Source organism: Erpetoichthys calabaricus, chromosome 8 (genome assembly GCF_900747795.2).
Source record: "Erpetoichthys calabaricus chromosome 8, fErpCal1.3, whole genome shotgun sequence".
NCBI classification, from domain to species: Eukaryota; Metazoa; Chordata; class Cladistia; order Polypteriformes; family Polypteridae; genus Erpetoichthys; species Erpetoichthys calabaricus.
The window spans coordinates 166,729,478-166,741,778 of record NC_041401.2 but is presented as its reverse complement, the minus strand read 5'-3'; the positions used below and the strand labels follow the sequence as shown (position 1 = coordinate 166,741,778).

At 34.6% G+C, this 12,301-nt stretch overlaps 1 protein-coding gene across 1 annotated transcript in view; it reads right to left on the bottom strand.

Annotated features, from left to right (window-relative positions):
* Positions 1-12,301, bottom strand: part of LOC114656256 (arf-GAP with coiled-coil, ANK repeat and PH domain-containing protein 3-like) — a 115,715-nt gene that overhangs the window by 47,640 nt on the left and 55,774 nt on the right. The window contains exons 3-9 of the mRNA XM_051930400.1: positions 10,948-11,067; positions 10,546-10,599; positions 8,149-8,207; positions 4,127-4,310; positions 3,330-3,374; positions 2,937-3,032; positions 2,501-2,575 (exon numbers count right to left, since the gene is read on the bottom strand). Of these exons, the coding sequence (XP_051786360.1) occupies positions 2,501-2,575; positions 2,937-3,032; positions 3,330-3,374; positions 4,127-4,310; positions 8,149-8,207; positions 10,546-10,599; positions 10,948-11,067 (633 nt within the window). The remainder of the gene's footprint in view (positions 1-2,500; positions 2,576-2,936; positions 3,033-3,329; positions 3,375-4,126; positions 4,311-8,148; positions 8,208-10,545; positions 10,600-10,947; positions 11,068-12,301) is intronic.

The window sequence follows — 12,301 nt, the reverse complement described above, 5'->3', positions numbered from 1 at the left end:
AGACAGCCACATTCATAAAAAACAAAATAAAAGACACACATTAGATTCTAAAGAGTTTAAAAAACAACATCAAAATGCAGAAAAATAAAAATAACAGTAACTAGAAGTGCTTTTTTACATACATGAAAGAAAAGGCAAACAACTATTTTCTGTGCAGCATTGCCATCTGATAATCTATGACAGTCTGTTTCTTAATGTTAGGGGAAAAAAATTTAAAAGTTAATTTTTTATACTTTATGCTGGAAGTTACAAATCAAGACATAGAGAAAACAAACTACTACAAAATGAAGATCCCAGTGAGAATGCCAACAGGCAGTAAGGACACATATTTACTCCAGCAGGACCTTTTGATGTTCTTTTCTGTATTTGAAGATTATTAACCACTGATTATGCATCCACAGGTGATAGTTAGACCTATCTGCTAAAAATCTGAACATAGAATGAACTACAAATTTAAGTTTCTACACTGGCGAATTATATGAGCTAGAGAATATGGCTAATTCTAAATTAAAAACACAGTTTTTGTTTGTTTCACTTCTGTTTATTGGAAGTACAATGTGATATGTAATAATTAAATGTTTATATCAAATAAAGACTGACTGAGCTTTAAAGTCTATGAACAAGGTGTTCCATGAATATTTAATGGATAGAGTACAATAAAAGGTTGTATACTAATGCCAAAACGTACCCATCATATCTTTTTACACTATTGCTATTTTCTGAAAGAAACATGCTTTTCCGAGGTTCATATCTTTTATTGTCAGTACTACTGAAGAGCAAACATAAGTACTATTTTCCAACTAGACTGCATCATTAGACTCTTTGCATTGAAGATTAACTTAATTAATGACTGTCCCATAAGGGGTTGCATGTTGTTCAGATTCCATCAAAATACACAAATCAGGACTAAAACTCATTATTGTCTAGATTTTATTTTATCATTCAGGTGTTTCGATTTTTTTAATTAGAAAGGAAAGTCTGGTATAGGATTCTGACTGCTCTTCTGATATTTTAAATATATTTTTCTGAAATAACTAACTACAATTTGGTTTAGACATTTTGAAACAACAGAGAAAAACATTGCTTTTATCTAAAGTGACATATGTATTATTTAGCAGCTTGCATAACTGTTTAAACTGTAAAATACAATCTCTGCAAGTGATAACCTGTAGTTATTTAAACTGTTCATTTTTATTTATATTGTATTATTTGAGTTTAATAATTAATAGTGCAAACCACCAGCTGGGAATATAATTCTTGGGAATTAGCCTAAAATTTACATGTATACATATTAAAGCTATTACAGTAATTTACTTGTTTATTTTTGGCTGCCATGTCTGTTATGCGTTTTTTAAAATAATGATATTGACAAATGACAGCTTTAAAAGTTTTCATTTTTAGATATAACTTATGGTACAGTGTGAAAATTATCTACCTGGTTTTTATTACTATATTCAGTAATTAAGCTGTTTCATGCTTAACATCCCAGCTGTAGGAAGGTAAAACCAAAGGGCCAGTTCATTGCAGAAAAGCAATTTTGTATTTGTCTAATTGGTTAGCAAGCATGCTAGAAGAGGCTTTGGCTTAGTTGCTGATACCCATGTCTGCTCTATCCTTTGAACATAAACAAAATGTGGCCATAACATGTCAACAACACTTTATTTGATTCTGATCTTCTTCATATTTAGAACCCAATGCTTTGATGCCAATAAATAACACTTCTTCAGATGCCCCATTTCTCTTTGTAATCTATGTTTTGCTTCCAAATATATTTCTGCCATTCATTTTATTTTCTGATTCTGTCTACTAAAGAGCATTGTTCAAGAATGGAGGAGGAACCACAGATAATCTGCATAGCTATTACATAGTTGGTGCTTTAAGAGATCCAAATATCACCAGTACTGAAGGAGTTTTCATCTACCAAAAATGTTGCAGGATGGGTCATACGTATAAATGTCAGAGCATCCCCTCACATAGTTAAAAAAGTTCAACTACATATGGCAGGGCAAATACTTCTTGGAAACTACTATCTCCAAAATATAAGAAACTGATCAAGTCTGTACGTATCACAGACATTTACTTGTTATCAAATGGACATGGTAAGTTAAGAAAAAATAAAAGATTTGTAGAAACAATAACATCCAAAAAAGCCATTCTTAGTGTTTTCTTTTGGAAACCTATGCCTACAATGAAGGGAGAATTTCTGGATAAATGACTAGATTCCTTAATCATCAGTGAAATTCTCAGTCTTGTTTTTCAAGATTCATTTGTCAATTGTGTCATATAAAATCTTAAAGTTAGACTTTAATGCAGATTACTTAAAAAAAATGTTATATGTCTAATGGATAAGAAGCAAGTTTGGTGATTCTGCAAAATGCTGAATCACTAATTGATTTATTATGAAATAACCCACACTCTTAATCTGGAAGATAAAACCCTAGTAGCAGTCTGTGCTGCCCCCATTGACCCATAGGAGAAAAAGCTTGTTGTACATTCTCACCCGCTGCTGTATTAAAGCATGCTTGTGCTCCATGTCCCGTTTCTCCACAGCAGAGTCAATCACCAGCTGGTCCAGCTGTTAAGGGTAATTAGCAAAAAAGCACATTATTACACTTCGTCAAAAGCAAAGAAGTAAATGCTGCTATCAAACAAATGTATTTTTAGTAATGAAAACAAACATGTAAACATATTTTGAACGCATTCTTGCAGTGGCACACTAATGTTGTAAGATCTAAAAATTTGCATTCAGTCTTCTTTAGACAATTAATATCTGCTAGGATTGTTTGTGAATCAAAACCAAAGAAAGGGCCTCCTAGTACCTTGGTTTAACCTGAGCCATTATAAAAGGTGCAATTTAAATGCAAATAATAATAAAAATTTCTATTTGAATATAATTCTGTAATGTCTCAGTAACCTCCTGTGGACTTAATTCTCACCTCTGCAGCAAGTTTCTTCAAGTAAGGGTCTATCTCATCAAGCAGGTTGTAACCTTGTTGAAAGAAAGTATACTGGGCGTGCATGAAAGACAGCATCTGAAATTAAATTATAATGATTTATTTTTATTATAACCAGAAAGAGTTCAAATGGAGGAACAAATATATGCAAAATGCACCATAATATGTGTTAAACGGTGTATTAGTGCGGACAATTGCTTATCTAGTAAGCCTGAAAGTTATAAGGAGGTGAAATTTATATATAAGTGAAGACAATTTGATATAAGTCACCGCAGTCAGCCCAACCAGTATTTAAAAATTAGTACATATTGGCTATTCCTTAAAAAATGAAACCACTTTTACTATTTGTTTTTTAAATAATTCTAATTATCTTACCGCATCTAAAATTTCAAATTTCTTCTTGGCTTGGAGTACATTAATCTGTAAAGAAATAAACACATTGAAAAACAGCCAAAAAAAATGTACATAATGGCATGTTAAAAATGGAACAGAAAATCACCATTCTTCATCTTAATTATAAAAAATGTAAAAATGCAGTTTCAAGATATTGTTTTCCACATTTAATTTACCTAAATAAACCTTTACTCCACATTATTTATCTTGGTCATAACTAAACCAGTTTTAGTTTTAGAAAATTAAACCAGAAATCTTCTCATTTAAAGTCCAATGGCCAAACCAATACAATTCACGGATAATTTTTCCAAACAACAGCAGTATTTATTTATAGTATGCAACAGTTAAAAGTCAGAATATACTAAGGTTTATTTTGCAGCATGTACTGAAAAATTATCTCACTTTGTTTGATTATGCAGAACAAAGTTTAAGAATTATCTTAATGCCAACAGTCACTAGCTTAACAAAAAGCATGTTTCAGAGGCAAAGGCATTTCACAAAATTGAACTAGAAGCCCTCTCATTTAAAATCCTAACTACTACATCCCACTGCCTAAAAGTAAGGTGTTTGTACAAACATTAGCAGTGTTTCCACAGTTAAAAGTCAAAATATACCAAAACTGAAATTTCCAGCATCTAACGACAAGCTTTCTCACCTTGCTTGATTATGTAAAACAGATAAAAAGAAACACAATACCAGTTGTGTTTCAGAAAAAAAACGCCACAATAAATATTTCATTTACATGCACATACAAAAATGCAAGACCAAAGTAATTTTACCTGGAGAACATAGTCAAGGGCCAGATGCCTAAAGCATTTGCGTGTTATATTTAAGGTGCCAGTTGCCTCTTCTACTTCATGGGGTTTGTTACGAGGAGCCTGTGCATTCTTCACTTGTGCAATCTCCATATCTTCCCGCACTTTATCAAAGTGCTTTTTTGTCTCCTTAAATTTTCTCACATCTCTACAAGGAAAGAATGCAGCAAGAAATGAAGATTCTCTCTTAGACCCAATAGATTTACAGAAGATGTATTTTGTCCCAAAAAATTTATATATATATATATATATATATATATATATATATATAAAAATATAAATATATATTGTCGCAGGTGGCCAGGATTATTACCTGGCCGGGACGCCAGAAAGGACCGGAAGGTGGCAAGAATAGCTTCCGGGCCACGAGGGCACAACCGCCAGGGAGCAGGAGAGGACCACGGGAAAGGAAACAGAACTGTCGGACTTGTTGGGACCCGTGGCCACCGCCTGCCGGCGCTTTACACCTCATGGGACCCGGATGTTGTTACTTCCGCCACACTCTGCAAGATGGCGGAGGGATAGGCCAGGGACGCCCAGAGTGTTTCCTGGTCAAAGGGCAGCACTTCCGCCACACCAGGAAGTGCTGCAAGATGGACGTCATCAGCCACCTGGAGCACATCCGGGCAGGGATAAAAGGGGCCGACTCCTTACAGTCATTGAGCCAGAGTCGGGAGTGGGAGAAGGACAAAGCTCCCTGGAGGAGGATAGAGGCGGCAAAGGACTAAAATATAAGGGTGATTATTGCTTTGTGCTTTGTGTGGAGTGTGAAAATTGTTTATTTAATGGAAAATAAACGTGCATGTTTTATAAAGATGTGGTCTCCGACTGGTGGTGTTCGGGCAACTATCACAATATATATACATAAAATCTGTCTGTCTGTCTGTCCGCTTTTCATGAGAGAACTACTTATTGGATTTATATTGGGTTTTTTTCTATAATTTGCTTGAACATTCCGGTTTATTTTGCGACTTCTCTCATTGCACTATGTATCATAGTTTGCTTGTGGTACGGATTTATTTGCACGAATCCGAGAGACATACAACGGGCCGAGGCCCACCTCTCTCACATGCCAGCCTCGAGGCATGAACCTTACCCTCCACTTAGCTAGCGAATGAGAGAACTACTTAACGGATTTACATTGATGTTTTTTTTGTATAATTTGCTTGAACTTTCCGGTTGATTTTGTGACTTCTCTTATCTTGCTAAGAATCATGGTTCACTTGCAGGAGCAATATATTTGCGCTAATCCGAGACATAGGCTGCTGGCCAAGGGGAGGGGGAAGCGTGACATCAAGAGTGGGGAGCCGGGCAGGGCCCTCCTCACTGTCCTTTTTCAATAATACACAGGCGGTGCCATGGGGCATGACTAGTATATATTAAAATAAGGTGAACAAATGTGCAGAAATAGGCAAAGCATGCCTTAGAGAACTTCTACTTTGTTACTTAGAACACCCTCCTTCATATAATAGAAGATCAAAAACAAGTAAATATTAAGTAAATACCTTTCATATACTACCAAGATATATGGAATTACTATAGTGATCCATGTATTTTAGAGCAATGTTTCCCACCTGACAACCTGCATATCAATATCAGTTTGTGGAATATTTTTACCAGTCTCCAATAACAGTGAATTCTCAGGTCATGTTTTTTTTGCCAATGTGAACAATTTGCAAACAACATTTTGAATGAAAAATGTTATCTTATGTATTTTCTGTACACATAACCTAGCAAAGAAACTTGGATTCTTTATCTGAATCAAAAGGTTCTAAAAACCATTCTATAGAGTCTAACACCCTATGCAAATTTTTTTTTTAATTTAGTCTTTAATGCTGGAATCATTGCACCTGGAAAAATCCTTTGGTTGCTAAAAGCATTGCTTGACTCAATACCAGTTTTCCCCAACCACTGCCCACCACTATTTATGTCCTCATTCTCATTTCAGGGATGGAACTTCGTCTGTATGCTTTCATTTTTCGTTATTTAATTTTCATTGTGTTGCACTCTTCATTTGTTTACAGTTGCTTTAGTGGGAAGCTTCTAGCAATTTCTAGTTTAGAACATAATTATTTGAATTAGTTTATAATTAGTTTCTATTAGATTTGTTCTGTTAGTTTAGTTAGATTGGTTTACAGGTAGATTTCTGGCTTTTACGACTGCATGCTTGTGCACCGTTAGTCAGTTATGACACTGTTTTAGTGAGGTTTTTGCAAACATATGCAATCTTTCATTTATTATATGTCAGAAAAAAATATATACGAATTGAACGGACGTTGATGCTACATTATGCCTTGCAGAAACATCACTAAATCTACAATATAATGTGTGAGAAACAGTAGCTGACATCACACTAAATGCTGGAAAATGAGAATAAAAAATTTAAATGCTCTCAAAATCAATTAAAAAAAAATCATTGCAAATAATAATACAAATGTCTGTCTGAAGTGTCCAATCACTACTTCCATGTTTAAAGCTGTCCATTCATAGCTGTTCACTCACTAAAAAATGGCAGAAGGATGTCATATAATGAATCGCCTGAGTCATATGAGAATATCATACAGAAAAAGAATGTTCATCTCAGAAACCACATTTTTGATTTCCTCAAACATAAATAGACTTTTTGTCTTGCCTAAATCAAAATTTTCAAAGAGAGATTGTTAAGATTGTCTAAGATTTGCTCAAGTTACTGTTCACCATAGCAAATTTATTTAATTCATGATATTTATGTTTTTCATTTGTAAAGGAAGTAGAAAAAGAATCTGAAGTTTCTGATCTCTGAACCAATTTTCAATGCAATCACAAAATTTTCTTTTCATTTGGAACACAGAAGTAAAATGTAAGCAATAATAGCTTTTTGCTTTGAGCAGAACATAGTACATTAACAAAAACTGTTGGACCAGTCATAATACAGAGTAAATAACTATTATATTTTCCACTTTCCTGGTCCGCAAAGATTTTTTCAGTCTTCTAATGGTCCACAAGTCAAAAAGGTTGAAACCCCTGTTTTAGAGCATATGCGTGTATTTACATCAGCATGGCAGCATCCATCAGTGGTCTCCAAGTAGTTTTGAAAATTCATGAAAGGATGCATATTTTCAAGAGTCATAATTCACTGAGAATGATAGATAGATAGATAGATAGATAGATAGATAGATAGATAGATAGATTTAGATGTCCAATTTAAAACAGGATCTTGCTGAAATAGATTCTCAACATCCTGTATGCTATTTATTGTATTAAGCACTTCTATGTGAGTGCAGAACATTAATAAATGAGTGAATATTCTTGAAGGCATACTGTGAAAAATGCTATATAAATTAAAATATTTACAAATTAACCTTGGTAAGAAGATGAGCCAAATTGAGATGACTTTTCTCCACAACTATAAAAATATTCCTTCAGTCATTTTAATATACAGTAGTGATCAAATAAAACAAAACACAGCTCTGCACGAAAAGGAAAGGTATGAAAAATTTAAAACATATACAGCCCAACATTTTCATCAAACTGCTTCATTCTGAAAATGGTTGCAGTCCACTGAAGCCTGTGGCAGCTAACAGGGTTGCACAATAGACAGAGTTGCCAGACTGCTGTTGTGCATAATGCCAAAAAACAACTTTGGCAGCCAAAAGTTAAAAACGTAACATCAAATGCAAACAAAGTTAATCAAAACACTTAAAAACAAAAATACATAAACAAAACCCTGAAAATCTTCAGTCCAATATAAAACAATTGTGCCATATGAAAACATTAAATATTAAACACCATACATACTTCAACTAAATTGTTCCTTTTAAGACATTTCTAACACACCTCCAAACCACATGCAAATCTGACAACATAGAATCTTAAAAATATCCTCACTAAAGCAAAATAATAGAATTAAGCTTATTTGACAACTGCAATGCTATAAAACCTCCTACCATTGGTTCTATGAGAATTTTAAATTGTTTATTAAGAATGAAAAAAATGTTGCTACTTACTCTTTTACAAAGTTGTGGAGTTGCTGCTTGACCGACCTTTGTGCTTGATCAAAAAGGATCTGTTGGAAAGAAAGGAAAACTCTGTCTTGGAATTTGTAATAGCATAACCTACTACCTGTTATATAAGGAGGTTTATGTCCTCCAAGTCTTAGTGTTCTGGAAGCCCTGCATTTAAGCAGTCCTCTTCTACATCAGATTGCATAAACTATTTGATCATAACGTGCACAAGTGCCAAACTACACTCTTTGCAATGGTTTGTAAACTTTATAGTCTACATAGGTGACATACTGTACTTAAGTTATGGATCATTACAAGGACTATGACCAAATAATCTACACAGTGATGGGCAACATACTAAACATCTATACAGCCAAAAGTGATTGAATCAGTCTAATACTGTGTGTTTGCAACTACTTGTATGCAAAACCTAAGAAAAAAATATGTTTTCAGCCAAACAAAGCCACAATTGTTGTTGTTGAGACAGAGGAACAGATCCAGTGGTTGGGCTTTTAGGCAGATCAAGAGGGCAGTTGAATAAATCACACCAAAGTGCTAACCAAAAGTAGATGCTATAGTGTGTGCACTCACACTCAGTTCATATGGATAACAACTGCACCCGTGAAAAGTAATGGTAAGAATTTATAACAAAGAAAAGGAAATTATAATCAGGATATTTTAAAATGTGATTCTAACCTGTAGTAACAAAAACTTCACCTGTAAAATGGAATCTGACATGAACATGCCTCATATGTGAGGCAAAAACAAGGCAGCTGGTCACAATTTTAAACCAAAAAAAAGGAGTCCAAGACAAGTTCACAACAAATGAAAAAATGCTACAGTGCCCTATTGATAGTAAAACGGTTTGGCCAAAGCGCGATTTTAACATCACTTTATTACTCTTGGTCTTCATTCATTTAAAGGTCATGAAGGCTTCTCATTAAAACTGGCAAACCTTCCAAACACCTCTTCCATGCTTTCTGGCAAAATAGTCTTCAAGGTCGCATGAAGTTGATTATTTATGCAGGAAATGACACAGATACTGCATAGGCCCAAACTCACAAAAGGAAAGACTGGATATAGGATTCATGAGAAATACAAAGGATGGACTATGACAAAAAGAGTCACAATAATCAAAACTGGAAAAAAGTTGAACTTTTATTGAAGTTTATAATTTTTTTAAGAGCACTTTGGGGCCATTATGGCTTTCATCCTCCTCCCATTTTATAAATGGGCCATTTAACCTTTTTCCTTTTACTTTGCCGAAATCGACTGTTGCTAAGCTGGCCTTTTTTTTTTAGCTCAAAAACCCACATGGCATAGTTCTCCAACCACTCCGCTAATCATAGGCTACAGCTGGCAGATGTCATCTAGTTTTTCAGCCATTTTAAACCATTATAAGACACTACATTTTTTAAAAATTCCAGTGCCTGTTTGTTTTCCTTTTTCTAAGTGATCATTTTGACTTCAATTATATTCAGTGCTGTCCTCTGAATTTGAAAGGAGGGATAGACAAAAATCCATTATCTTGAGGCAAGCTGTAAAATTATTCATTTTTAGAAATAAAGAGAGAAGGTGTGATGAAGTTGAAGGCTAGTGGTTTGGATGAAAAAGAAGGCACAAACTTACAAACTACTAAATGTCTAGAATACTTAGTAGGACACATTAGCTGAACTCAGTATGCTCAAGTCATATCAGTACATTCTCAGTTAAATCATTTTACTTCCTGGGAGAAATGGAAGGATTCAACCAACACTTTTGATTAACTTAGGCTGTAAATCTATGGGTTTATAATATCTGCCAACCAATATGGTATACAGTACAATGTATATGTACCACTGGAGACTCAGAAAAAATAAAAATCATCCAGACTCTGAGGCTAGGGATCTGCCCTGGCAATCAGACGGTTGCCGGTCCAAATCCCACAGATGCTAGAAGTAACTCTGCTCCATTTGACTCTTAAACAAGGCCCTTAACCTGCAATTGTAACGTCCTGGGTATAATGTTAATCTAGCAGGTCCTCTAATTTACAGGGAAAATTTCGCATTTGGTAGCAGGATTGGCACTCCAGCCACCGTAAAAAACCTCACACTGTTCCAGTGTGGTCCTGAGGTGCCACCCGCTGCACTCGGGTCCCAATCCAGGTGGTTCGTCGTGTGAATGAGCACATGCTCCCAACCTTTCTCTCTCTCTCTCTCTCTACTCTCCCTATTCCAAAGTTATGTGACTTTCTTCTAACCATGACAACCACAGACCATCCTCAGATACACTACAACACACTTTTTTACTTGAATTTCTGCAACATATTCAAAGACATCCTAATTCACATCTATACACTAAAACAAACAGACTACTAATTAGCATCTTGTGTTGACCTTTCTCAAAGAAAGTAACCCTTACCATGTGGTAATTGATCATTTCTTGAAGATTCTCTCCACACTTCTCCAAACATTCCTGCAATGAAAACAAAACAGCTAGGTCAGAACATCTAAAAATCTCATTATTTCTCTAGTTTTCAATGAAAAGTTAATTCATTAAAAACATTCATGGCACCCAGCCTCTAAAATAACATTGAAAGTGGCATGTTAAAGTACAATACATACTTTTTATTATCACTTAGTTTTTACATTCTGAGCACATCTGACTATATGTATTTGTTATTTTTATTAATCACTAGAATTAAGCAAATCTAAGAAAACATGTTTTATCTGCTGCTTCTTGCAGATTCACTGTAAGACCAAGCACTCATTTTAAGCTTGGAATGGGGCACTGAGCTCTGAAAAGGCTAGGTTGTTCACTTACTGAGATCATCTCGTCTTTTTTGCATTGCTGTGAAAGGTCTTTTACACCATTAACAAAAAGCTTGTTTGCACTGATATAGGCTTTCCCAGTTTCTATCATTCCACTGCAGAGCTTCACCAGCTGTTGGAAAGACAAATAAAACAATTTTCATTAATATAATGAGAATGCCATGTGTAAGTATTATGGGGGGGGGGGGGGGGGGGGGGTATGAAGGAGAAAGCATAAGGCTTTTAACAGCTGCTGACCTTTATTGATCACTTTTAATCAAAAAAATTTTTTCATCACACACATGTGACCAGAGGTTAGAGGCATAGCATTTTACTCTGATTGATTTATATTTAAATCACCCAGAAAACAAAATAATCATGATTCTGACAAACCTTCCTAGGAACAACATGGTGCTGAAACATAGCCCCAGAAAATGTACTGTATTAATTTAATCCATAGGAACAGTAATTCTGACTGAAATGTCATTTCTTTCAAACACAATCTTGTCCACGGCATTAAATATTTAGGCAATGATAGTGCATTTTATGTGTCAAGTAGTGCAATATCTACAAAGAAATAATGTGCCCAGTATATTACACATTCATTTAAAATACATTTTAAAAATCCTTTTAATTCTCTGCTTCTAACAAGGTGGGGTTATCTATCTCAGTGAATTAAATTGCAATAAGAGTCCATTAATACTTACAATCAAAATGGCAAAGAATATTACTACAATATGAAAAAAGACTCAAGGGCAATTACTTGGTAACTGTAACATGACTAAAATACAGCTACAAGTTAGTGTTAAGCTATCTTATAAAACAGAATAAAAATACTGAAAATCAAAAAAAATTCTAAAATAATTAAAAATACTTTACATAACTATTTTTCTAAATTCTTGGACTATTATATTGAAGTACTAAAACACTGCAATGTTTCAACAGTTGCCATACTGCTTATTTCCTTTTTTATAAGAAGGTCTATAAAATATTTAATGTTTCTATTCCCAATGCACTAATTGGAAATGAAAAAATACATAAAAAATTGTAAAATTCCAAACATTCCTAAATCAATGTGGGGTCAGAATTCTGGGTCAAGTGAAACAATAATGGCCACATGCTCGGGGTGGGAATTTCCAGTGACCCGGCAATATATAATAATAATTCTTTGCATTTATATAGCGCTTTTCTCACTACTCAAAGTGTTCAGCAAATGCAGGTTAAGGGTCTTGCTCAAGGGCCAACACAGCAGAGTCCCTATTGGCATTTACGGGATTCAAACCGGCAACCTTCCAATTGCCAGTGCAGATCCCTAGCCTCAGAGCCACCACTCCGCCTATATTATCCTGAACAGTGGCTCACTATAT